At 35.1% G+C, this 25,983-nt stretch overlaps 2 protein-coding genes across 7 annotated transcripts in view; both read left to right on the forward strand.

Annotated features, from left to right (window-relative positions):
* The first annotated feature begins 1,850 nt into the window (after positions 1 to 1,850).
* LOC110466014 (aminopeptidase N-like) lies at positions 1,851 to 25,966 on the forward strand. The gene is made up of 10 exons (XM_021522254.1): positions 1,851 to 2,607; positions 13,845 to 14,316; positions 15,107 to 15,262; positions 16,589 to 16,703; positions 18,103 to 18,223; positions 19,708 to 19,862; positions 20,179 to 20,292; positions 23,410 to 23,502; positions 23,643 to 23,777; positions 25,958 to 25,966. Exons 1-10 carry the CDS (start codon positions 2,283 to 2,285, stop codon positions 25,964 to 25,966), a joined length of 1,695 nt encoding a protein of 564 aa, XP_021377929.1. The 5' UTR covers positions 1,851 to 2,282.
* Positions 23,649 to 25,983, forward strand: part of LOC110466016 — a 77,429-nt gene continuing 75,094 nt past the window's right edge. Inside the window, exon 1 of one of the 6 annotated variants that reach the window (XM_021522262.1) lies at positions 23,649 to 23,777. The gene's annotated coding sequence lies outside the window, so the exon portion shown is untranslated. Of the gene's footprint in view, positions 23,778 to 23,988; positions 24,042 to 24,252; positions 24,306 to 24,849; positions 24,900 to 24,952; positions 24,966 to 25,017; positions 25,032 to 25,983 lie in introns of those variants that run through there. The other 5 variants (XM_021522260.1, XM_021522256.1, XM_021522258.1 and 2 more) reach the window with 5 other exon arrangements.

Raw genomic sequence — 25,983 nt, forward strand, 5'->3', positions numbered from 1 at the left:
TGGTCGGGTAACATTCGGGCCATCAAGAGTGATTAATATAAGTTGAAATGACTTGTTTCATAATTGTTGTAAAATAAATAAAGTTTCTATTATGTGTTTTATATCTTTATAAGTGTTTGATTATCTTCATTAACGATGTGGACTACCTTACACATCATGATCGGCGTCAGAGTTAAGAATATACTCTACCTTTCTCATTATACATTAGGTTGTTTGTCGACTTATCTCCTTTATACATTAAAACTGATAAACGTGTAATAATTAAGACCCCCTGCACGCTTCCATCTGGGCATACAAGAGGAATTTAAGATTTAGGGGACTGACTCCAGGGCTCCCCAAACCTGGCAGTTCCTATCAATTTATTTATGTATATCTGTATATACTTATCAGTATAATATATATATATAATATTTGGCTGGGGGAAATTAAATATTTGAAAAAAGAAGAGAAAAAGAAAAGAAAAAAGAAAACAAAGAGAATTTAAAGATAAATTATGAAAAAATTGTTTCAAAACTGTTGTAATATTTATAAAGTTTACATAATAATAATTATACTGCAGCAGCACCGATTGAACTATTTTGCGAGGAGAACCGTGTCATTGTTTGGTGTCTGTTTACGCTTCACTGACTTACATCTGTGTGAATACTCGTACACATTACATACCTTACGTTCCGGATACCCAAGTGTGACTGTGATGTTCATTTTACCTGTAAGCGGTCATGTTGACAATATCTATTAATCGTAAATGTTCTACATTTGTCAAACCAACTGGCCACAATATAGAGTGTTGACATTCTTATAATTTTTTCTGGAAAAACCTTTCGTTTAAATCACTAAAATTACTTTATGTTTTATTTTGCCTGATACACTAGGATACCCATTGAAGATATTTTACGTACATCACCAGGACGTAATTTCCTACAATGAGTTTGCAGTGATGTCCTGGTTGCTATGACACTTTCTAGATTTAACACACGTGTAACCCGTTGTACGGGATCCCCTAAGGGCATATTGTTTCTCCGAAATTATCGTAATGTCGTTTTTGTTTGTTAAGATGTCCCCTGGACTTATGTCGTCTTTTCAATGGTTAAAACACCTTCTCGACTCCATTTGTTGTCGTTCCTTTTGTTTATGTACCTCATTCTGTTGTTGTATTTCATTTTGTTTAGATATCTCCCCTCCTACCGTTGTCTTTCTATTTGTTAAAACACCTTCTCGACTCCGCTTGTTGTCTTTACTTTTGTTTATGTATCTTATCGGTTCCTGATAGAAAGGTAACTTCATTTTCGAAGGACATGGATTCTGAGTCATTACGAAATCAATGAAAATAATTCCGCAATGACAATAAATGTGTCCGTAGACATATATAAGTTTACTCGTAGAAGGTGACAACAGTGTGTCCCTTATTCAGCAAAAATTCACTCCAGAAAATAAAAAGAAGAGAATACCACAGATTTGAACAAACAGTAACGCCAGTTGAAATTCGACGAAACTCGAGTAAAAGAATTATCAAAGGAAAGATTTACCTGAATTTCATTCGAAAGGTACATAGAGAGTTCAACAAGTTGTCACTTGTATACATCTCTATAAAGTTGACCATATTCCATAGTGTGACGTTCAATTTACATGTAAGTAAATATCTTTATGTTCACAATTATTCAAACAGAATTTTTTGTTATTTTTCTACACTTGGAAAATCATATCCCAGAGTGTGACTGTTATGCACTATTGACAGACATTTAAAGTTACTCCTAAAACGTTCCTTAACGTTGTTTCCTATACCACCCAGTGAAGTACAATTTACCTATATAAGTGCTCAAGTTTAAAATGATTTTAAATGCTATTGATAACTTCCGTCAGGCAGCCCGAAGCTTTCTGAATGAGCTACATCTGAGACAGGTACTATTCAGGTTCGGAGACTGACGGAGTACTGACCCCAAGTAGCCGTCACCTCGGATAGTGGACAGTGGTCACTTGACCTCGGACGTACTGGACAGAAACAACAATAAGTTTTCGTGTAAAGTGTCAAGACTTCATAAGATTTGTGAACATCATACTGTGACAGATTAAAACAAATTAATCTTAACTTTGTTCAGTTTCCGTTCAGGATTCCTGCGTTTCCTGTTGGAGTTAAATGTAAAAGTTGATACGGACGTGCTGCCATTTCGCACGTGGGGGAAGCTTAGGACCTTTGACCTATGAACAATATGTGTTGTTGAGGATAAAAAGAACACGTGTAAACACTTTAAAGGGTTGACCTTACCGGATCAATTCCATCAAAAATGGGGAGATATGAATCCTTCACTTTCTCAGAAACAGCGAGTGCTACTTCGTCCTACAAATCCCGTAAGGGATGCTTCGTGAAGATAACCACTGGTGTAGTATTCGTGTTTGTGGCTGTTGCCATAGCAATAGGAGTTGGCCTAATTGTTCATTTCACAGAAAAAGATAAATCGTCATCATGCGCAAAAGATCAAGTTGTACTTCCGGGTCAAACTGCTGCAGAAACAGGAAAGAATGTAAAGCCTGGAACTGGAACAACCCCATCCCCGCCGGATTTGTCTAAAACATGCAGGAACATGGCGACTAACAACGGTGGTGGTATATGTAAGTAATACATGATGAATGATCCTTAATGTTTGTGTTAATAAATGTCTTGTTTTGTAAGATTTACCCCTATGCCAGTCGACCTTTGACACAGTAGTTATTTTTCATCATTTATATTCATTTGTTTATCTTAAAATCATTTCGAGTTTTAAATTTTGAATTTTAAATTTTCGAGCAATTAAATTGAAAGTCTGCCAGGTGTGGGGTCCTGGGGTCAGTCTTGCTACATCGTGTGTCCTCACACAGGTGGAAAGTAATATCCCATTCAGTTCATATGCTGTTGCATGCCTTTTCATTCATGTTTACTTCAGAGATTCACGTTCTGAATGCTGTACCATATATATTAGAACAATACCTTATATACTGTGTTATACTTAATACATAATCATACATATACTGAACAATGTCATACATATATACTAACTGTCATGTCATACATAATAGTATGACATACAGTCTCACTGATACTAACTACATGATTAACATCATATCCCGTTTCTTGACGTGCCACTTGTTGGTGATTACGTTGCATAACGTTTATTTATTTTATTGCCATAACTCATTTCGGTTTTTTTTATATGAAGTGACAAATTAAAGGCTATAATAAACAAAGGCTTATATGCAACTTTCCTTTTCACTGTGTTCTACATATGGTTTGGAATATATCACAATTGGATTACTTTACCTAAATATTACGGCTGATTCCGTAACTGACGACATGGCCATTTGGTACAGTAAAATGTCTACATTATGTAGTTATCTCTATATACAATACAACTGTATGTTAACGGGTGCTCCATTTATTCATATCTATAATAATCATTCTATTGATGGTGACTTGAGATTTTCCTCTCGTGTTGCAACCTAATTTACCACTGGAACCCGATTAGTTAGCGTAGAAGGTCAGTTCCATGAATGGTCTATTTTCATATATTTCTCTCTCACAAACTCACATATTGGATGTTCCGAATTATGAAAACGTATGTGCATATCTTAGTATGCATTGCGTGAAATTTGGTGAAAGAGTGAGTAATGAAAATATGTCATTCACGAACACTTGCAATTCATAGTAACTGGTGTGGTCCTGATACAGCTGTTTTTATCAGTCTCTCACAAGCTAACTATACTGATCTTTGTCTATGTAAACCCGATCAAATACCTCAGTCAGATTTGTATATATGCATGCGTGACATAATGTTTCTTTCTCAAGGCATAAATTGTAATGTGTATGTATACTACTGCTAATGGTCTCCGCGTATAACAACTTTAAATTCAGTGCACTTTCAGAGTGAAAGTCAAGAAAAATTAAGTGTATGTATACCTTGTCGAAGTGTCAACAAACTGTTTGCTCCATTCGACCATATTCGAAGATCTTGAATTTTGATTAAAAGACGATATATCGATATGTTTTCACACATTTAACAGTTAAAGCACTGCCAGGATTTGTATTGCAAACATGAATTGTCCCTCAAACGTGTTCAAAATATATACAAATTACAAGGCTGGCTTTATATTTGACAATCTATTTTTCTTGCATAAATACGGAAGTTCAACCAATAAAAACTCAGACCTACCACTAATGTTATGAACACTTATGCACACAGTGCCAATACTCAAGCGAAAACAGGCAGAACCAGTCGCGTAGAATACTGTTAATGATAGTGGTTCTTTTTTAAAATTTGTACACAGGTCCTCAATGTAATGTACAACAGTGCACCCGTCGTTAAACATAGCTTAAACCAGGCATCGTACACAATCATGGCAATCATATCTTAACTCACCTAGAGCATGTTATTGTATACCTCAAGGACTAAGCTGTGTAAGGTGTCCTTAGATAAACAGAGTTCTAAAGTAAAACTCGAATAAGCAATCCTTTACAGCTATCACAACTATAACCACAACGTTTGTCCTAGGTATCTTCAAGTTACTTCAATAAGATAATATATTATACATAGAGGGTTTATATTTCTACAAAATATCTGTAAATAATACATTAAAATTTGATTTAAGATGAGATTAAGCTAAGGCAGCATAACATTTCTCATCCTGAAACGTGTTTACATGCTGTGGACTGTGAACAGTATTTGCATTGGAAATTGTGTGAACAATATCTACTGTAATATTTCAATGTAAAGCATTTTTTTTAAAATAATGACATTTTAATCAAGCGACGGGTAAGTCATTGTGTTAAGTTCAAGTTGAAGAAATTATGAAGACAGACGAAGCACGTCAAGGTTAGTTAATAGAAATACACTTCCAACACTATCACCAAACACTAACATAGTAAAGTTAACATGTTCATATTTATACACACTACTAATGTTTATAAACTGTCAACATCACGTGTTCGCTAGCCTTGTTAACTTAACGATTTATTAATAGATATTTAAAAACTGATCTGTTTTGAATTCACTTTAAGATCTTATGTTAATTTCCTGTATTCAGAGACTACCTGAAGATATACGGATGTGTAATAAATAAAATAAATACATGTACTACATTTGATATAGCGCCTTATCTAGCTAGACTAAGCCACTCTAATGCGCTTCACAGTACACATATATATATACACAATTTATACAATCAATACAATTAGCATACACATGAATCAATACAATTTTGAGGAATTCACTGCTATATTTCAACATTTTTCAAAGATAACAACACGATAATTCCAATATGTCCATACAACCGTAATTTGAATTACAAAATCGATAATTATAGGCTAAATATGAACATACAAAAGATTTACCCGAGAAGTACAAGCACATTAAGGCCAGGTGTTTCAGGAGGGTAAGCGTCTTACAAGCGAAAGGAGGACTAGGGAAGTAACAACGGATAAACTAGACAACCAAATAAGGATAAACTAGGTAACCAAATAAGGATAAACAAGGTTACCAAATAAGAATAAACCAGACAACCAAATAAGGATAAACCATACAACCAAATAAGGATAAACCAGACAAACAAATAAGGATAAAACAGGCAACCAAATAAGGATAAAACAGACAAACAAATAAGGATAACCCAGACAACCAAATAAGGATAAACCAGACAACCAAATAAGGATAAAACAGACAACCAAATAAGGATAAACCAGACAACCAAATAAGGATAAACCAGGTAACCAAATAAGGATATTTTTAAACAGTTTTTTATTTGAAAAATTATTGTTTGGGGATTGGGCACAGGCATTGCCTATAAAAGCCCTTTCCATATAGAAAGACATACATTTCAAACATGAACTGCATGTAAATTGATGATGTAATATATTAAGTTTAGGAAGATACAATGTAAGGTAGGCCGAACCAATAAGCCAGTTATATATACATGTACATAGAGATTAACAGTCTTATTGGAATATCAAGAATATCAGAGACTTTAACAGGGTAGATCTAGTGTTTGGTAGGGGCACTTCAAAGTCACGGTGACATATTTCCCTAACCTACATACACGTTTGTATTAATCATTTAACATAAATGTCAATATCCTTACGCATTGATCTGCTTCCAGTTGGCATTCATAGACATAATGAACGCAAACTGGACAAAGGTAAATTTAATGGAGCGCACTAGCTGTTCTTGCTGTATAAACCCTGCACACCTGGTATTCATATTGCTAAGAATGACAACCTAGAGGAACTCAATGCATAACATTTTCCCATTTTTTGGAATATTTTGTTATCATCGAAAGTTCAACTAACCAATCAAAATTCAGGATTTAGTTCAAAATAGGATGTGTCGTACAACGTATATACCTATTTAATGATTTGACCAGGAAACATAACAAGGGAGTTAAACTGTTTAAGCGATTCTGAGGATTATACACCTACAGTTTAAACAGAAATGTATCAGTCCATATGAAAAGCTGGTGAAGGTAGCATGCTCATTAGGAAATGTGACTTGTTGAGACAGGTGAAGGTAGCTGGCTCATCAGGACATGTGCCTTGTTGAGACAGGTGGAGGTATTTGATTGGTTTGTTCGAGTATTTACTGCTGGCAAGTTAAGTAAAACCTAGAAGTTTTAATATATGGAAACATCCCGTATGTCTACTTCTTCTTATCTATGAAGATTCTATGAGATACGTGCTATGTTATTGACTTACATGAATCTGGATCAACAACATGTGTTATTCTCACGTGTTTTCACGAGAGTTTGTAAGTAGGTGTGGCTTGATATTGCTTGAAAGTGACATTTTCATTTGGATAAATGGGTTTTACATATTAAAATGTTTACGGATGCTACAGTCAAGATTAAGGACTTATTATAAAGACTCCCTTCTCTTACAGTTCATACAACCGGTGTTGGTCAGCGGTAATAGCCATCGGCTTGTCTGGGGATAATGTCTTACTGATAGCGAAGTCACCTATCTAGGCCAATAGCTTTCCCTTGATATTGTGCTATTGTGTCTATAAAGTGATGGACTTAGCGTGATTTTGTTGCCGGGTGCCTATATCACGAAGTCACGTGATTTAGATACGCATCCTTTAAGGTTTTATGCTAACGTGGCTTGTATCATTTTAACACAGAAGGCAACAGTACTGAGATATAATTAAATAGCTTGGTGATCGTGGACTTACTGGCCGCGAGGTTGTCGTTGACATTGTAGCTGCAATTTATTCTGGTACCTTTTACGTTTGAAATGCTAGTCTAAGAATAAAAAATCTGTTAATTTGTAACGGTATAGATAAGACAAATACGTTTAAGAATATATCATTACTTATAGAAGTTATAAATGATAAATATAGGTTTAAGAACTTATTATTACTTAAAGAAAAAAAGGTGTAAAATAGCAACGTTATACATAAGAAATATAAGTTAAAGAATACATTATTTGTTATATTCATAAGGTGTACATTGGCACCGTTATACGTACCACAACATGTACTGTGCTAATAGTGCGAACTCGGGTAACAAAACAACAAGAAATACTAATGAGGAAAATGATAAATCTTCTTATAACACAAAGAAACAGCATATTGTATTCACATATATTAAAGTTTTATCTGAATATTTCATAGACACAATACAATTTACAATATTATAGATTTTTGCTTTTTTTGTGTAAACTAATATTATAATTGTTTTACCAACTGAATCAAATCGTTGATAGGATGTCAACACATAGGCATCAAGTTTTTTTTTATTAGTGACAAATTGTTTTATGTAACGGAAGTAGCAGGCTCACACATGGGTAAAGGAACACAAAAGAGTTCCAAAACACTCACAGATAAATTTTGAAAACAAAATATGGTTCGTTTCCATGTTATATTTTATACACTTAAAACAGTAGGACAAGGGTGTCATATTTAGAGTTTCGTCTTGTTGGCATTGCACCATTACACAAACACCTTCATGGTCTTTCGTGTGATTAGCAGTGTTGCCTTAATAAAGAACTTGAACTTGAACGTACGCCGTACGTAAGTGGTGTATTAGTACAGGGGGTGTGAACAGACGTCGTGTCAGACACAAAATCTTCTTGTTGTTGTTTATCCATAAACAGTAGCCCCGATCTTAAGGACATCTAGCTGAGTCGTAATACTCCTCACTTAAAAAGGTTCTAAACATTCACCACAACTCACTAAGAAAAGTTCTAAATATTCCCCTAATTCCGACGTTAGCAAAAAGATGAAACAGCACTTTCATAAATTGATATTTCATACTGACAGAATAAAGATTATATAACAGACTACTAATAGTCAAATGTTTAATTAAACATACTCCAACCAATATCATTTAGAAATGACATGTTATTACTTTATGTGGTTGATATTCTATGTAAGTGGCCTGGACTGATTCATATGAAATCACAAAACATTAAAACATCTAGCAAACTAAACACGATAAAGATTATTAGATCACACTCTCTTGCGCATACACAAATCTATGACATAGAAAGTTTTTTTTCTGACTAAAAATGAAAACTCACGGCCAGTTCGCTCACGCGACAATACAATTAATTGTAGATACATGTGTAATGCAGTAACATTAGTAGAAAAGTGTTAAAAATCTTTGATGACGTCAGCCTTTTTTTGTTTCGCGTATCCGGTTCAACCGGTTCGTTTATTTTTAAATGTAACATTTTCGGGTATAAATCCTGGCGGACCTGCACATGTGTATTCAGGCATTGCAAGGCTTTGACAAGGCTCGCCTGAAAGCAGCACTAGCCCCGACCTTATTTCATAAACGAACAACTCTGGTACAACCAGTGCAACGGTTTTGATCGCGATAAACGAATTCGAATGCGGACTAAGTGTGGATGTTTCTTTTGTTATGGAACGTGTGGTTACATGCTAAACAACCTTGTACGGAATTAAAGGATCCCTGCTCTCCCATTCGTTTTGTAGATAACCGTAGCACAGTTTGGCCACGGTACTTCTGTTGTCAAGGTAGGGCGACAGTATCACAACTTGAGGTCAAGGGGTTCGAATCCTCGTCAGGTCACGCCTATTTTTTTCTTTTTCACTAGAACACTGTTGTTGATTATTTTTGCTTAGTTATTTTCATTGTTTTTCATAAACGTCTAGCAAGGTATGCTTTAATTTTTAGAAAGGTAATATTACAAAGTTATAGTCCTGACAGAAAGGTCAGTTTCAAAATCAAATTTTTGGCAGTGGAACAACGATCCTTAAAAAAACATAATGACAAAAGAATGATATTTGCAAACACAGATGCGTACTATACCTCCGACTAATAATGTCTTATAAACATGTGCACTGGACGAGCTATTTGATTTGTATCCTGTAGTCAGGTTGTTAAACATATATTCATAGCTCTTAATGTATCACATAGCCGTGTACTTTAATGGAAAGTGAAACTACACGTATCATTTGACTATCAAAAAACCAGCAAAATTTACATTTTAAGTAAAACATTTTTCCCATGCCCTCTGCCAAATCTATGAATAGAACTTTTTTGTATGGGATTGGTAAGTTCCTCCAATGAATATATTTGAGGATGACTAAATGTCTCGAAAAGTATTAAAAATAGTTAAGAGTTTGGTCATCTGCCAGATATTCAGGCACATTTTTAACAAACATAATGTATCATTTTACACAAAAAGGGACAGTTGTCTCCTCCGTCGAGTGTAGACACGTATTTCATGTGAAAATGTTAAACCTATTACAAATAATAAAACCTATTATGAATACACTTAATTCAATTAGCTATTTTGTGATCATTACAAAATCTTTACCTTATTTCATGAAAATAGTCGAAACCAACCAGATTATGAGTGTTGTTTAACGCGCCAATAATGATAAGTAAATACAGATACTTTTAATAACGACTAAGGGGTTTTGCACCTTTTCATGGCAAAGGACTATTTCGCCAAATTTAAATGGCATTATGACTTTTGATGAATATTGAAATTAAAGAGAAGGATGTATGAAAGATTCTTTATGTAGTAAATGAGAATTTGATGAATGATTGATGGATCGCTTGATTGATTGATTGACTGAACACGTCAAGAATAAACAAATGTATGAATGGATAATAATTTCTATATATTCTCTTTATAATAAAAGGTTTTTGTAAACTATCATCTTGTCAACTCTAGCCTTCACTGTTGTCTGGGTTGATATAAATAAAATAAAACCAATTTAAAAATAAATAAAGGGGGGGGGGGGGGCTTTGTTGTGATACATTAGATAAACTCTCTATTATATATGATATCTAAAACCAATACCTGGAGTCGTACGCATAAACATTCTGAAGAGGTTAAGAATATGCTCATGTCTGAAAGCTCAGCTGATTGCCTTTTGTACTTGGCATATTGCTTATCTCATTTTGGTTGCATGGCATTTCTTAATGCGTAAGACTATTTTTAACGTTAAGCCTCCTCTTCTTGTCTGGTTTTATGTTATGTACTTTTCATGTAATATTATTTCATGGCGACTGTTTATTTCTGTGTTACACGTTGTGATTGTGATATTGTCTGGATAAATATCAATGTTATAAAGCCAATAAAAGAGGAGATGGCATTTGCTGTGAAATAAACATTCTTTTATATATGATATCTGAAATAAATACCTGGTTTTATGTTATGTTTTTTGTGATGTAAGATCGTTTCATGGCGGCTGTTTATCTCTATGTTATATATTGTGATATTTGATTGTTCATGTTTCTGTCTTAATAGATGTTTTGTAGACACAATCTACACGTGAAAGCCACAACTAGATTACATATATAAGTCTGATAGAATTCCTGTTTCAGTGTTGATTCTAAACCGTTTAAGATATTCAGAGGGATCATGTCATTGTCCACACTTCCATTACATAGACACAAGCAAACCAAACAGTATCGTCGGTTTGATTTTTGGTTTGTTTTTGTATATGTTTTAACGCCCTCGCAATATCTGAGGTCATCGGAATGTGGAAACTAGGGAGAAACCAACGACACGAATCTAAAGTAACAAACCAGTATCGTCTGTCCATTCTCATCTGTTTGATTTACACACAAATGTCATCATAGTGACAGCATGGCAGGTGTACAATGGTCGATACCAACCTAACACATTTGTGTACTTCCATATTCAAACGACAACTGGTGTAGGATATATGGTATTCCGTCTTTGCGTATTGCAGAGTTATCTTCTCTTGGGAGCAGGTATTGATTGTTACGTCACTGGTTTGTGAGAGTAACGTCATCAATTTTTGAGAAAACGACGTAATTTTCTCNACGTAACAATCAATACCTGCTCCCAAGAGAAGATAACTCTGCAATACGCAAAGACGGTATAACAACGATAGATATTTAAATACCTGTCTTTGTTATACCATATATCCTACACCAGTGACTGTTGTCGTGTGGATTTGAAATTTCATATTTGTGTACCACATTTAGTCCAGATGATGAATATAACAACTAATGCTAAATCCCTGATGATGTCAGTAATGACCCTTCAAACCCGTTGTCCCTTATCATGGCAGCGTCACGCCATATCCTACAGATGTTTTTCAGCGAAATAAATCGTTTTGTTTCTAAACAGGTTTTCGGCAAAGGCTATCTCACTCACGATTACACCCATAGCTTTAAAGCTTCTCACGACACCTCTTAATAATAACAGGGGAAAATATACACATAAAGAGGAATTTGGTTTAAGTGTAAACCAAATGTAAGAAATAGTCGCGGTTTTACTTAACAATACACTTTTCATTCGGTAACGTAACCACACAGCATGGGAAGAACCACTTGTACATTGTCAACCACAACTTTCCTGTTTGCACGAAAAGTGCAAGTTCAAAGGACAAGGGAAAGACGTGAATTCTTGCCGTTACACATTCCATTAAACCTTTGCTCTATTTAAAGTACTGTATCATTTCGAACAGTTTTATTTTATAACCATAGTCATAATGACACGACATCACCAGAGTTATCAAAGTTAGGTTTCGAGCCTGATGCTTTTTGATATATTTTGAAAAGATCAAAAGTGTTTTTAATTGATTCCTCTGTCCTGTTTACATGTTGATGATGATCATCAAATCTATTAAGTATTTTGATATTTTGATCTGGTAGTTTTATCCCTTTTATGTCTTGGTGGGCTCAAATTGTACAATCAAACGGTTCTGCTTGATATATGTCCATTATGGGTACCATCGGGCATCCCTGACGCGCTCACATTAATACAGGGAAGTACTTAGAAGTGAAATCATTTGTTTCAATACTAATTGTACATGATATTGCATGATCTAAAACACTTAAATCCAATAGCAATCTTTTCCAGGTGATCTATTACTTGTCAATGATCTTACTGCATTGTATATTTCTTCATGTTCTATTTTTCTTTCAACTTTTCATTTTGCTTCATCACCTATTCTATTTTCTATAAATTTCGTTAGATATTTCTTAATCCATCGCTCTGATTTGAAAAGCTTCTAAAAACAATTTGTCTGTTCTTGGAGGATATTCTGATGCATCTCTTGTAAATTCTATCTTCTGTTTTTATATGGTACCAACGTTTGTTCTCAGCATTAAGTTCTTGTTTAAGTAATTGAAAGAAATAAGCAGCTGATTAAAAATTTTCTTGCTCTTGCCGTACTCGTGTTGCTACCATTAGGGTCTTTGATGTTTTTTTCTAACACCTGTATTCGTTCACCTGAGACAGAATTTTGTTCTAAAGGGCATATTATATTATTCTCCATTTCTCTGATTGTGTTATCCTTTGTATTTTTGTATCTTCCTTTTTCAATAGTCAATAATTTAATCTTGATTTTTATCAATTCCAACTAGTCCAAAATATTTGCAATATTTATCTATTGTTGTTTCCGGGTATTCTACCACAGTTTGTGAATATCGTCTTTGACTGTGATCACACATGTCTTACCCAGTATCTGAATAAATCTACCCATGTCTTGTTAATAACTTGTTTAACTGCTAGTATTATTTTTCGTGAGTAAGTCCCTTTAAGTGTCTGTGATAAAAATGTACAGACATTGGTCTTTCAAGCAGATCGGACGTTGTATATGACGTCACCGTCTAATGGTGGTAACGGTGGGTAGATTTCTTCGTCGTTTCAATAATTCAACAAATCAGTGTAAAGAAGCTTAAGAAATGATAAAAAAGCAAATTAGACAAATTTAGCACAAGCGAACCTTCTCCAAGTATATTCTTGCAATATCGGGGCGATTATTGGCGTCAAAAATCGCTTCAAAAGGAAAATATTCTTGATCCAAAGACGTGCGTCTTTTCCAGAACAAAGTGTTATATCTCTTATAATCGGCCATCGTACCGAATTCTCTAATTGGTTACTTGCGTCGTTAACCTTGCAGAAGAATAATGTAAATACCATGTTTGTTGGACTGTATTGTGTAAAACGATATATACAGTGATTTCTTTCTTTTTACTAGTTTTGTGGTATTTAAGATAAAAGAGGATGAAAATGAATATATATTTATGTACTGCTGCTACCAATTGGAGGTACCATTTTGTGATGGTGTTTGGAAAAACGAGTATTTGTGTGTGTCTTTGGTAGCAGACATACGTGTGTAGGTGTAAAGAGGGTGTTCATATCTTATTCCTGGGTCTGTTGATATGACGATAGTGCTGGAGTCTATTGCAACACGGTGGTGTCACCCCTGAAGATTCATTTGAACTCTTCCAATTCAAAGGTTGGAATAGTTCATTATGAAATTTTCAATGGGTAATGAGTTAATACCATAATGTTAAGATTTCAGGGTAATGATGATTCTAAGTATGGACTACTGTGGAAACATTAAATATAACTTGTGCATTTGTAGGTCAGGCTTGTCCACATTCCACCTGTCCACCTCACATGACCACCGCAGCGCCACCTGTGAGCCACCAAACGCCAGCACCACAGGTGGAATTCATCAGACTCCCGAAAACGATTGTGCCTGCTGAGTACGACCTTGTGATGACTCCTCACATGTATGGCCCAGATCCGGATCAGTTCACGTTTGACGGTAGTGTGGATATTAAGATAAAATGTAAAACGGCAACGGACAAAATAATCATACATTCCAAGAAGCTCATAATAGACAAAACTACCCTGAGACCCGAGGTGGCCCCGGAAGACATAAAAATCGACAATATGAGTGAAGATGAGACCCAACAGCTGTTGACATTTACATTGAATAAAAATATGCTTGCTGACAGTTTTTATCATCTGTCAATTAAATTCACCGGGCCTTTGAAGAAGGACCTTGCTGGACTATACCTTAGCTCTTACGAACAAGACGGCGTCACCAGGTATGATACCTTACCAATTGATGGGTCCGGAAACATATCTTTAAGGCGAAACATATAATCACTTTACGGGAAAAAGTTTATGCTATTTATTTAATAAAAAATATTTAGCTTATTTGAAAATATCAAGAGATGTACAAGAATAATTAATTTAGTATTTGTTGAAATTCGTAGATAGTATTTGGCAAATTAACTTCACTCGTGTTTACTTTGACTAATACTATCAACATTCAGTGTTATCTTTTCGATTGATGTACATGTAATTAGATTTAAAAACAACCGGATCCTAGTCACTGTGATTGTATTAGCCAGTTAAGATCTCTGTCACATTGCACTGTGTTTTTCACGTATATACGGTAACCTTTCGTTAACTTCCGTTCAGATATAACTGTAGTAGCACTGTTTGGCCCGAACACTTCCGTTGGCGAGGCAGCTCAGTCGGTTGGAGCGATGGTATAACAATACAAGATACAGGATACACGAAGCTTTATTTAAAGTCGCATACATATTAACATGTAACACTGGCTCTTGAGAGCTATTATTGCGACAGACAATTTTCATATTTATTTCATATCTTATTTTTTTCATAAAAGTACCCTAAGTTGAAGGTTTTTTTTAAGATATGATTTATCAAAGCTATAGTCATGCCGGCAGTATCGGTTTTCGGTGCATTCAGTTTTTGTCAGTGGTAAGGGGGTCCTTTTGTGACAGATATTCCTCAAATGTCTGTTAATGATTTTTTCAATAATTTCATTCCAGCGTCATTAAATACTTATTTGGATACTATATTCAGGTACCTGGCAACGACGCAGTTTCAACCCACTGATGCTAGAAAGGCGTTCCCATGTTTTGACGAACCAGGATTCAAAGCCATCTTCAAGATTACAGTACTTCGTCAAACTGGTTGGCACTCGCTGTCCAATTCACCGATTGACTCTACCGAAGACAGGTAACGGGGATATATCACTATACATGTCCAGGCCTGAGGGATGCCATATGAGTATCATTATTACATAGAGAAATGTAGACATAATAATAGTTCGAGACATGACAGAATGTGTACATGCTGCAATTTAGCCGAAATTGAAGATGAATTCCATTTTTTACTTATATGTCCATTTTATTCAGATTTACGTGAAACATATATTAAGAAATATTATTATCGAAAACCTAGTGTATTCAAGCTGGTTCAGCTTTTAAGTGTAAACAATGTTAAAGTACTAAATAAAATGGGAAAGTTTGTACATTTGGCATTCAATAAAATAAAATAATAAACTCTCCGTTTGTATATATCGTTCATATTTTTGTTGTATTCGCAACGTATAGGCCACAATGCCTAAGGGATAAAGAACATTGATTATCAATGTCGAATGTAGAGTAAACGTCATACTCTGATAGTTGCTCAGGTCACAGTTATGTAAGATTGAGGTGCCAATAATGGGACAGACTACCTTATTCTTATCAGTGTGGATATGTGTTATATGTTAGCCTCCACAAATACCTGTCACAGAAAGTAACAATCTTTTTTGTATTCTGTTCTTGAAATAAGACAGAATTAGTCTGTAAAATAGGTTTAAGTTCGAGAAATAATTCTCCGATAAAATGTGTTTTCATGCCTACACATCCATGACAAAGCAATCAACTCATACAATATAAAGAAGAATTGCCAAGTTACATTATTAACATTATTATAGATATAATATATACATTGATATAAATACAGTTGTAAACAGGTATTTGTCAACGTAATTATTGCACCCTCACACTCATACATGTATATGCATATATTTAGTATGTTATAGACACATAAACAAGTCCAGTACACTGCCGATTCGATCATTCTGAATTAGGTCTTTGGAGCTATTTTCACATAATTTTCTTTCTAAAAGAAGCAAAAAAAGGGATTATATCACTAGTTTAATTACAAAAGATATCAAACAAAAGCTGATGTTAGAATATATCGGATATTTTACATTTATAAAAATTAAAATATAAATCTAACTATGTTTTTCGTAATCAACTTAACCATACAGGCGTGTGCGACTTTGCTTTTTTTTTTTTTATAAAAACTGAAATCTTGCTCAATACATATAAACATTTTATGTTTACAGCTGATACAGGTCGTCACATCCTCACAACTCAATCGATAGAGTGTAATGGACCTAATAAACTCTATAATACGAATATTTAAAAACACGCAGATGTCCACATGTCTGCTGGTATGATTATAACACTATGAGAGAACATTTCCAACAAAGACATTGTTCTGTTCTAGGAATGGTATGAAGGCCGACATGTTTGCACCAACCTTGCCTATGTCGACTTACCTTGTGGCGTTTGTCGTATCCAAGTTCGGTAACTCGAGCGGGAGGACTCAACACGATATCGAGGTATGTTGTCGAGTCGTTCAGTTGGCTTTTCTGTCCATTCTTTTCTCTGTGTGTGTTTTTATGGATTATATTGTGTTCTACCGTTTGACCCAGAGTTCTGCACTTTTCTATACAACATCGAGATATTTCTAAACATTTTCTTCAGGTTGGTAAGTATGGATTATGAAAGGTTCTTTTTACACAACCAATAACCGAGTTTTTTGACAACTCGTACACATTTTACACCCTTGTGTGCATATGCTTTACTGGCCATTTGTCTGATGAAGGTGACAGAGTACATACCGTCCTAGTCATCGGAACGTCGCATAGAAACTCTTATTGGTTGTGTAAAAAACCCTTTTCATTCAGATGACAATGACGTTGAGGATGATGATGATGGCTATGAGGAACGATAGTTTGAACGTTTAGGATCAGGATGCTGATGAGATAGTGATGCTGATGATGATGTTGATGATGTTGATGATTGTGAGGATGATGATGATTGTGAGGATGATGATGATGATGATGTTGATGATTCTGAGAATGAGGAAGATGATAATGGTGATGATGATGATGATGAATGTGAGGATGATGATGATGGTGATGAGGAAGATGAAGACAACATTCAGGATGATGTTGATGATAAGTGAATTAAGTGTCAAAATGTGTGTTAGAGAGTGTGAAAATGAAAATACCTGTTCTGTACCTATATTATGAAAAACTGTTGGAAAAATAAATTGATAAAAAAAAAAAACTTTTCATAAAACATCAAGAAAGTTTATCGTGTTTCCCTTTCGACTTTTCCTTTCGTCCGTTTCTTTTTGTAAAAGTTTTCAATGTTTATATCCACACTTTAAATTTGACCGTTTTATTCCAATATTGATAACTCCTGATATTCTTTTCCATTCATCGGTTTTCCCCTATGTGTCTGTCGGTCATTTTGTCTGCATTTTAGCGTTTTATCTGTCAGTTTGACAAATTCCTGTATGTTTATCGAGGTAACATTCACTGAACATATGACTATCTCGTTCATTTATTTTTCACCAGAACAGTCAAAAATTTGTGCTGATAGACAAATGAAATATGAAAAATGAAACTTATGTTGTATTTACTGTATACCAGGATATTTTCGCCCAATCAAACTTTCACCCTTCGCCAAAACAAATCCATATTCACCCAGTGTTAATTACGCCTTTACATTTATTTACAATGCATACTATGTTGTTTACTTATTCTAGCCCTCATTACGGCGGGCGAAATAAGTTAAAATTGCCCGGTATACAATATTTAATATCACCTTCTGAAAAATTTCTATGATAAATTTCTGAATTGTGTTACTGTTACTACAAACTAATACTATACGGCCTGTAATGAACATTTGGCTCTTGATCAATGAAATATTGTATTTTTTACAATACAGTATGGTGCCTGGGCCAAGCCCGAGTCCGTCCCCTACACCCAGGAGGCCCTACGACTGGGTATTAACATCATCACCTACTACGAACAGCTGTTCGGAATACCTTTTCCATTGAAGAAACAAGGTTGGTTAAGTGACAAATCTATAAATAGATATCCCGTAAACAAAACACGATTGTTGATTGAAGGTTTCTTTGAGTGATTTGCAAAGTTTAATAACTGTTCTGAAAAAAAAAAGAATAAAATATTTGATATTTTACATGTAGTTGCTACTTTGACAGAATGGGATTGGTACACGTTCAGAGTTATATATTTCATCTGTAACACTGTAATAGTAATGTGTTACGTTGGTTTGAATATCTTCAGCTTTAATGAATGTGTCTGATACAGGTTATATGACAACTTTAATATAACAAGGACTAATGGAACATATTATTTAATGTTTACACTCTATGATATAACAAGGACTAATGGAACATATTATTTAATGTTTACCCTCTATGATATAACAAGGACTAATGGAACATATTATTTAATGTTTACACTCTATGATAGGGTATTTCAGTGCTGCAGTACTATACATTAGTCTCGTCACCAGTTAAGGAGGCACGGTGGTCTAGTGGTAGGACGCCGGGCTCGTGACCGAAGGTTTGTGGGTTCGAGTCACGTCACGGCACTATGTTGTATATACTTTACTCCGCTTGTTCCAGTCTACTCAGCTGTAAATGAGTAAGCGGTTAGGCAGTGCTAGAATTGTTGAATGCTAGCTGTGAGCGCCGAAATGGCAGCACCGGCTGTATGCTCCCCAGGGAATTGAGAAAGATAATGGCTGGTTGCAAAGACCCTATAACCACGGATACTAATTCGTTTACTGCTTTGAGACGACTTTAAGAACCTCGAATTATTATTATTATTGACACCACGTATTGATAGTATTGAAACAGGGCGTATTTGACATCCTATATATGGATATATCCTGTATATATAATGCAGTAATTCAGTGCAGTGGCGACATAATTGATCACGTGATCAGTTGAAACCGTCGGCATATGACTAATTGCTTTGCGACTTCATTAAAGACTTACAAACGAAGCACAAATAATATAAGAACTCAAAACAATTACTTAAATTGCTTTTAAACTGATTTTAAGTTATATTTTACCTGTAAAGGCATTTACTGTTCTTATCATCATCATCGCGTGATACTACCAGGTAACGCCTGTGACCTGTAAAGGCATATACTGTTTTTATCATCATCATCGTGTGATACTACCAGGTAACGCCTGTGACCTGTAAAACACACGAAGTAACGTGTTGTTAAACATGTTTGATTACCTAACACATTTTGAAAATGAATCGAATATGAAGGTCATCTTTTAAACATGTAATAAATGGCTAATTTTGATTGTTGTTACATCACGCGATACACTACGAATGACATTATCTCGGAAACAATGTTAAAACAGATGTCTGCATTGTATAATTATTACCCATCACGCACCTTGCTGTGACCTCCGTTACAGATGTGACCGTCACTTATGATGTAGTACAAAAGTTTGCTTTGTATAGTTATTACCCATCATGCACCTTGTTGTGATCTCCGTTACAGATATGATCGCCATTCCTGACTACCCCCTGGGAGGTATGGAGAATTGGGGACTAGTGACATACCGCGAGGAAGCCATGTTGTATAATCCCAAAACAAACTCTGAATACACAAAACAAAAGGTCACAAAGGTCATCGCGCATGAGCTTTCGCACCAGGTCAGTTAATCTAATAATGATATGAATGATTAAACAATCAATTCCAAAAATTGGAAGAAATAGCAAACAACGAATTAAATATACTCCGTTAAAAATCCACTCTATTGTAACTTTTTGAAACGTTTTGGTGACATTTTTGCAAGTTTTTATCTTTGACTTGCTGTGATTTGCTGACATTGTTAAACAGTTAGCCATTGTAACACTGTTTTTTATCCTTTTGTTTTACCTACAGCGATCTACTTATTTTATAACATTGATATTATACCTTTGGTCATTGATGCTTGCCTTGTTAAATTGCTTAATGTTTTACCTGTAGTGGTTCGGTGACCTTGTCACTATGCAGTGGTGGGACGACCTATGGCTGAATGAAGGTTTCGCCACCTATATGGAGTACGTGGGAACAAACTTCTCCCATCCCGACTGGAACATTGTAAGTAACTAGGTTATACTAACACAAAAAATACATTGTAAGTAACTAGATTATACTAACACAAACATACATTGTTAGTAACTAGATTATACTAACACAAACATTCATTGTTAATATCCAGATTATACCAATACATAAATACATTGTTAGTTGCCAGATAATACTTGTACATAAATGCATTGATGATAACCAAATCCTATTACCACATAATCATACTGAAGTTTTAATTCACAGTTGTTTTGTAGTTAATGATAAACAAAACTGATTCTGGGAGACTTATTCTTTTTTTTTTTTTACATTTTTTGATACTTTTTTTTCTGGTTAAAATATTTTAATTTTCCAGCTTCACGTTTGTTGAAGTGCTGCCAGGGTTGGGGCCCTGGATTCAGCATTCTTACTAAACTGCCCACTTGTAGGAAGAGATTCGTTCTCCATACATTTTATAACATTATCTTTATTAATAACATTAACAATTCTTACATTCATTCACGCACCTATTTCATTCGCAAGAGCAAACATCTATGCGTTCATCATTGCATTTCAATATATTTGTTTACAGTGTTAAGCCACCGTGTTATGCTTCCTTTAATATTTATCAAACTATATTGATATTTTTTATTTTTATTTTTGAGATGATTAGGTATGCAATGTTACCTGGCCATATTGTGCAGTAAATATTTACTCATTATTTGCTTAATATTGGTCTGCAATCAAGACTTTGGTATAGGTAATGGATATCTTGGTGGTTTCTTGTGATTATCATCAGATATATAATGTTCACTAAAAATGTAGGCTGTTTACTGTATCATACAACAAAAACAATCATTTCTTATTGGTCACTTAATCGTAAATAATCCTCAAAAATATCAATGGATTTTATCTAATAGCATGATAACTACAAATTATAAAAAAGGTATTTAAAAGACATTTTAGGTATCATAATTAGATACATAAATTACTCAAAACAGATATAACACAAAATTGTGTAGTATTAATATAAAGTATTTTAATCAAAATTGTGTAGTATTAATATAATTTTTGAATCAATAACCCAACATATTGATTGCATACTGACAATTTCAGAGTGATTGGAAAACAGGTTTAAAGCTTCAACTAGTAGTCCCTATAACATAATACCACTGTTCTCCACTAGTAGTCCCTATAACATAATACCACTGTTCTCCACTAGTAGTTCCTATAACATAATATCACTGTTCTCTACTAGTAGTCCCTATAACATAATACCACTGTTCTCTACTAGTAGTTCCTATAACTTAATACCACTGTTCTCTATTAGTAGTTCCTATTACATAATACCACTGTTCTCTACTAGTAGTCCCTATAACATAATACCACTGCCACTGTTCTCTATTAGTAGTTCCTATTACATAATACCACTGTTCTCTACTAGTAGTCCCTATAACATAATCCCACTGTTCTCTACTAGTAGTTCCTATAACATAATCCCACTGTTCTCTACTAGTAGTTCCTATAACATAATAACACTGTTCTCTACTAGTAGTTCCTATAACATAATTCCACTGTTCTCTACTAGTAGTCCCTATAACATAATCCCACTGTTCTCTACTAGTAGTTCCTATAACATAATAACACTGTTCTCTACTAGTAGTTCCTATAACATAATTCCACTGTTCTCTACTAGTAGTCCCTATAACATAATACCCCTGTTCTCTACTAGTAGTTCCTATAACATAATAACACTGTTCTCTACTAGTAGTTCCTATAACATAATAACACTGTTCTCTACTAGTAGTTCCTATAACATAATCCCACTGTTCTCTACTAGTAGTTCCTATAACATAATCCCACTGTTCTCTACTAGTAGTTCCTATAACATAATAACACTGTTCTCTACTAGTAGTTCCTATAACATAATCCCACTGTTCTCTACTAGTAGTTCCTATAACATAATTCCACTGTTCTCTACTAGTAGTTCCTATAACATAATACCACTATTCTCTACTAGTAGTCCCTATAACATAATACCATTGTTCTCTACTAGTAGTCCCTATAACATAATACCGCTGTTCTCTACTAGTAGTTCCTATAACTTAATACCACTGTTCTCTACTAGTAGTTCCTATAACTTAATACCACTGTTCTCTACTAGTAGTTCCTATACCATAATACCACTGTTCTCTACTAGTAGTCCCTATAACATAATCCCACTGTTCTCTACTAGTAGTTCCTATAACATAATTCCACTGTTCTCTACTAATAGTCCCTATAAATAATACTGTTCTCTACTAGTAGTCCCTATCACATAATACCACTGTTCTCTACTAGTAGTTCCTAAAACATAATACCACTGTTCTCTACTAGTAGTCCCTATCACATAATACCACTGTTCTCTACTAGTAGTTCCTATAAGTTAATACCACTGTTCTCTATTAGTAGTTCCTATTACATAATACCACTGGTCTCTACTAGTAGTCCCTATAACATAATACCACTGTCCTGTTCTCTACTAGTAGTTTCTATAACATAATACCACTGTTCTCTACTACTAGTCCCTATAACATAATACCACTGTTCTCCACTAGTAGTTCCTATAACTTAATACCACTGTTCTCTACTAGTAGTTCCTATACCATAATACCTCTGTTCTCTACTAGTAGTCCCTATAACATAATACCACTGTTCTCCACTAGTAGTTCCTATAACTTAATACCACTGTTCTCTATTAGTAGTTCCTATTACATAATACCACTGTTCTCTACTAGTAGTCCCTATAACATACTACCACTGTTCTGTTCTCTACTAGTAGTTTCTATAACATAATACCACTGTTCTCTACTAGTAGTCCCTATCACATAATACCACTGTTCTCTACTAGTAGTTCCTATAACATAATACCACTGTTCTCTACTAATAGTCCCTATAAATAATACCACTGTTCTCTACTAGTAGTCCCTATAACATAATACCAATGTTCTCTACTAGTAGTCCCTATAACATAATACCATTGTTCTCTACTAGTAGTACCTATAACATAATACCAATGTTCTCTACTAGTAGTACCTATAACATAATACCTCTGTTCTCTTCTAGTAGTTCCTATAACTTAATACCACTGTTCTCTATTATTTATAAAAGTTTGACCAGTTCACAGTCGGAGACTTGTATGATGCTTTTGATTTTGATGGGCAACGCACCTCCCACCCCATCTACGTTCCTGTCATTTCCCCGGTACAGATCGGCGAAATATTCGACCTATTACATAATACCACTGTTCTGTTCTCTACTAGTAGTTCCTATAACATAATACCACTGTTCTCTACTAGTAGTTCCTATAGCATCATACCACTGTTCTCTATTATTTATAACAGTTTGACCAGTTCACAGTCGGAGACTTGTATGATGCTTTTGATTTTGATGGGCATCGCACCTCCCACCCCATCTACGTTCCTGTCAGTACCCCGGTACAGATCGGCGAAATATTCGACCGGATATCTTACTCAAAGGTGAGTATTTCTGTCAGTACCCCGGTACAGATCGGCGAAATATTCGACCGGATATCTTACTCAAAGGTGAGTATTTCTGTCAGTACCCCGGTACAGATCGGCGAAATATTCGACCGGATATCTTACTCAAAGGTGAGTATTTCTGTCAGTACCCCGGTACAGATCGGCGAAATATTCGACCGGATATCTTACTCAAAGGTGAGTATTTCTGTCAGTACCCCGGTACAGATCGGCGAAATATTCGACCGGATATCTTACTCAAATGTTAGTATTTCTGTCGGTACCCCGGTACAGATCGGCGAAATATTCGACCGGATATCTTACTCAAATGTTAGTATTTCTGTCGGTACCCCGGTACAGATCGGCGAAATATTCGACCGGATATCTTCCTCAAAGGTAAGTATTTCTGTCAGTACCCCGGTACAGATCGGCGAAATATTCCACCGGATATCTTATTCAAAGGTAAGTATTTCTGTCAGTACCCCGGTACAGATCGGCGAAATATTCCACCGGATATCTTACTCAAAGTTAGGTATTTCTGTCAGTACCCCGGTACGAATCGGTGAACTATTCCACCGGATATCTTACTCAAAGGTAAATATTTCTGTCAGTACCCCGGTACAGATCAGCGAAATATTCCACCGGATGTTTTACTCAAAGGTAAGTATTTCTGTCGGTACCCCAGTACAGATCGACGAAATATTCGACCGGATATCTTATTCAAATGTTAGTATTTCTGTCAGTACCCCGGTACAGATCAGCAAAATATTCCAACGGATATTTTACTCGAGGTAAGATATTTCTGTCAGTACCCCGGTACGAATCGGTGAACTATTCCACCGGATATCTTACTCAAAGGTAAGTATTTCTGTGAGAACCCCGGTACAGATCAGCGAATTATTCCAACGGCTGTCTTACTCAAAGTTAGGTATTTCTGTCAGTACCCCGGTACGAATCGGTGAACTAATCCACCGGATATCTTACTCAAAGGTAAGTATTTCTGTCAGTACCCCGGTACAGATCAGCAAAATATTCCACCGGATATCTTACTCATAGGTAAGTATTTCTGTCAGTACCCCGGTACAGATCGGCGAAATATTCGACCGGCTATCTTACTCGAAGGTACATATTTCTGTCAGTTCCCCGATATAGATCGGTAAGATATTCCACCGGATATCTTACTCAAAGGTAAGTATTTCTGTCAGTACCCCGGTACAGATCAGCAAAATATTCCACCGGATATCTTACTCGAAGGTAAGTATTTCTGTCAGTACCCCGGTACAGATCGGTAATATATTCCACTGGATATCTTTCCAAAGGTTAGTATTTCTGTCAGTACCCCGGTACAGATTGGCGAAGTATGCGAACGGATTTCTTTCAAAGGTAAGTATTTCTGTCAGTACCCCGGTACAGATCGGTAAGATATTCCACTGGATATCTTTCCAAAGGTTAGTATTTCTGTCAGTACCCCGGTACAGATTGGAGAAGTATGCGAACGGATTTCTTTCAAAGGTAAGTATTTCTGTCAGTACCCCGGTACAGATCGGTAAGATATTCCACTGGATATCTTTCCAAAGGTTAGTATTTCTGTCAGTACCCCGGTACAGATTGGAGAAGTATGCGAACGGATTTCTTTCAAAGGTAAGTATTTCTGTCAGTACCCCGGTACAGATCGGTAAGATATTCCACTGGATATCTTTCCAAAGGTTAGTATTTCTGTCAGTACCCCGGTACAGATTGGAGAAGTATGCGAACGGATTTCTTTCAAAGGTAAGTATTTCTGTCAGTACAAATCAGCGAAATATTCGACCGGATATCTTCCTCAAAGATAAGTATTTCAATAATATGTGCAAGCAAATGTTAAGTAGACTACACTTTCGCAAAGGCACATGTCATAGGAGGTTAAGATAGCTATTCACCATAATCTACTTTGATAAAAAAATAGATTTATAATAATGTTAATGATACTTAATTTTCATTGAAAGTGAACAATGTACCTAATTCCGTTGATAGCAGAAAAATCACTATTATTGAAAAATAAATAAAAAATACCCACACACATTATTGTTATATTTCGAAATGATATTGACTATTTAAACATATATATCTAAAAGGTAAAATCTATAGATTGGACTTTCTTTTCAATAACAACTGTACGTAATACCATGAATGTACTACAGTTTGATTGAGTAAAAAGTGAGGTTTA

This window comes from Mizuhopecten yessoensis, unplaced genomic scaffold, assembly GCF_002113885.1.
Source record: "Mizuhopecten yessoensis strain PY_sf001 unplaced genomic scaffold, ASM211388v2 scaffold11113, whole genome shotgun sequence".
In the NCBI taxonomy this organism is placed as follows: Eukaryota; Metazoa; Mollusca; class Bivalvia; order Pectinida; family Pectinidae; genus Mizuhopecten; species Mizuhopecten yessoensis.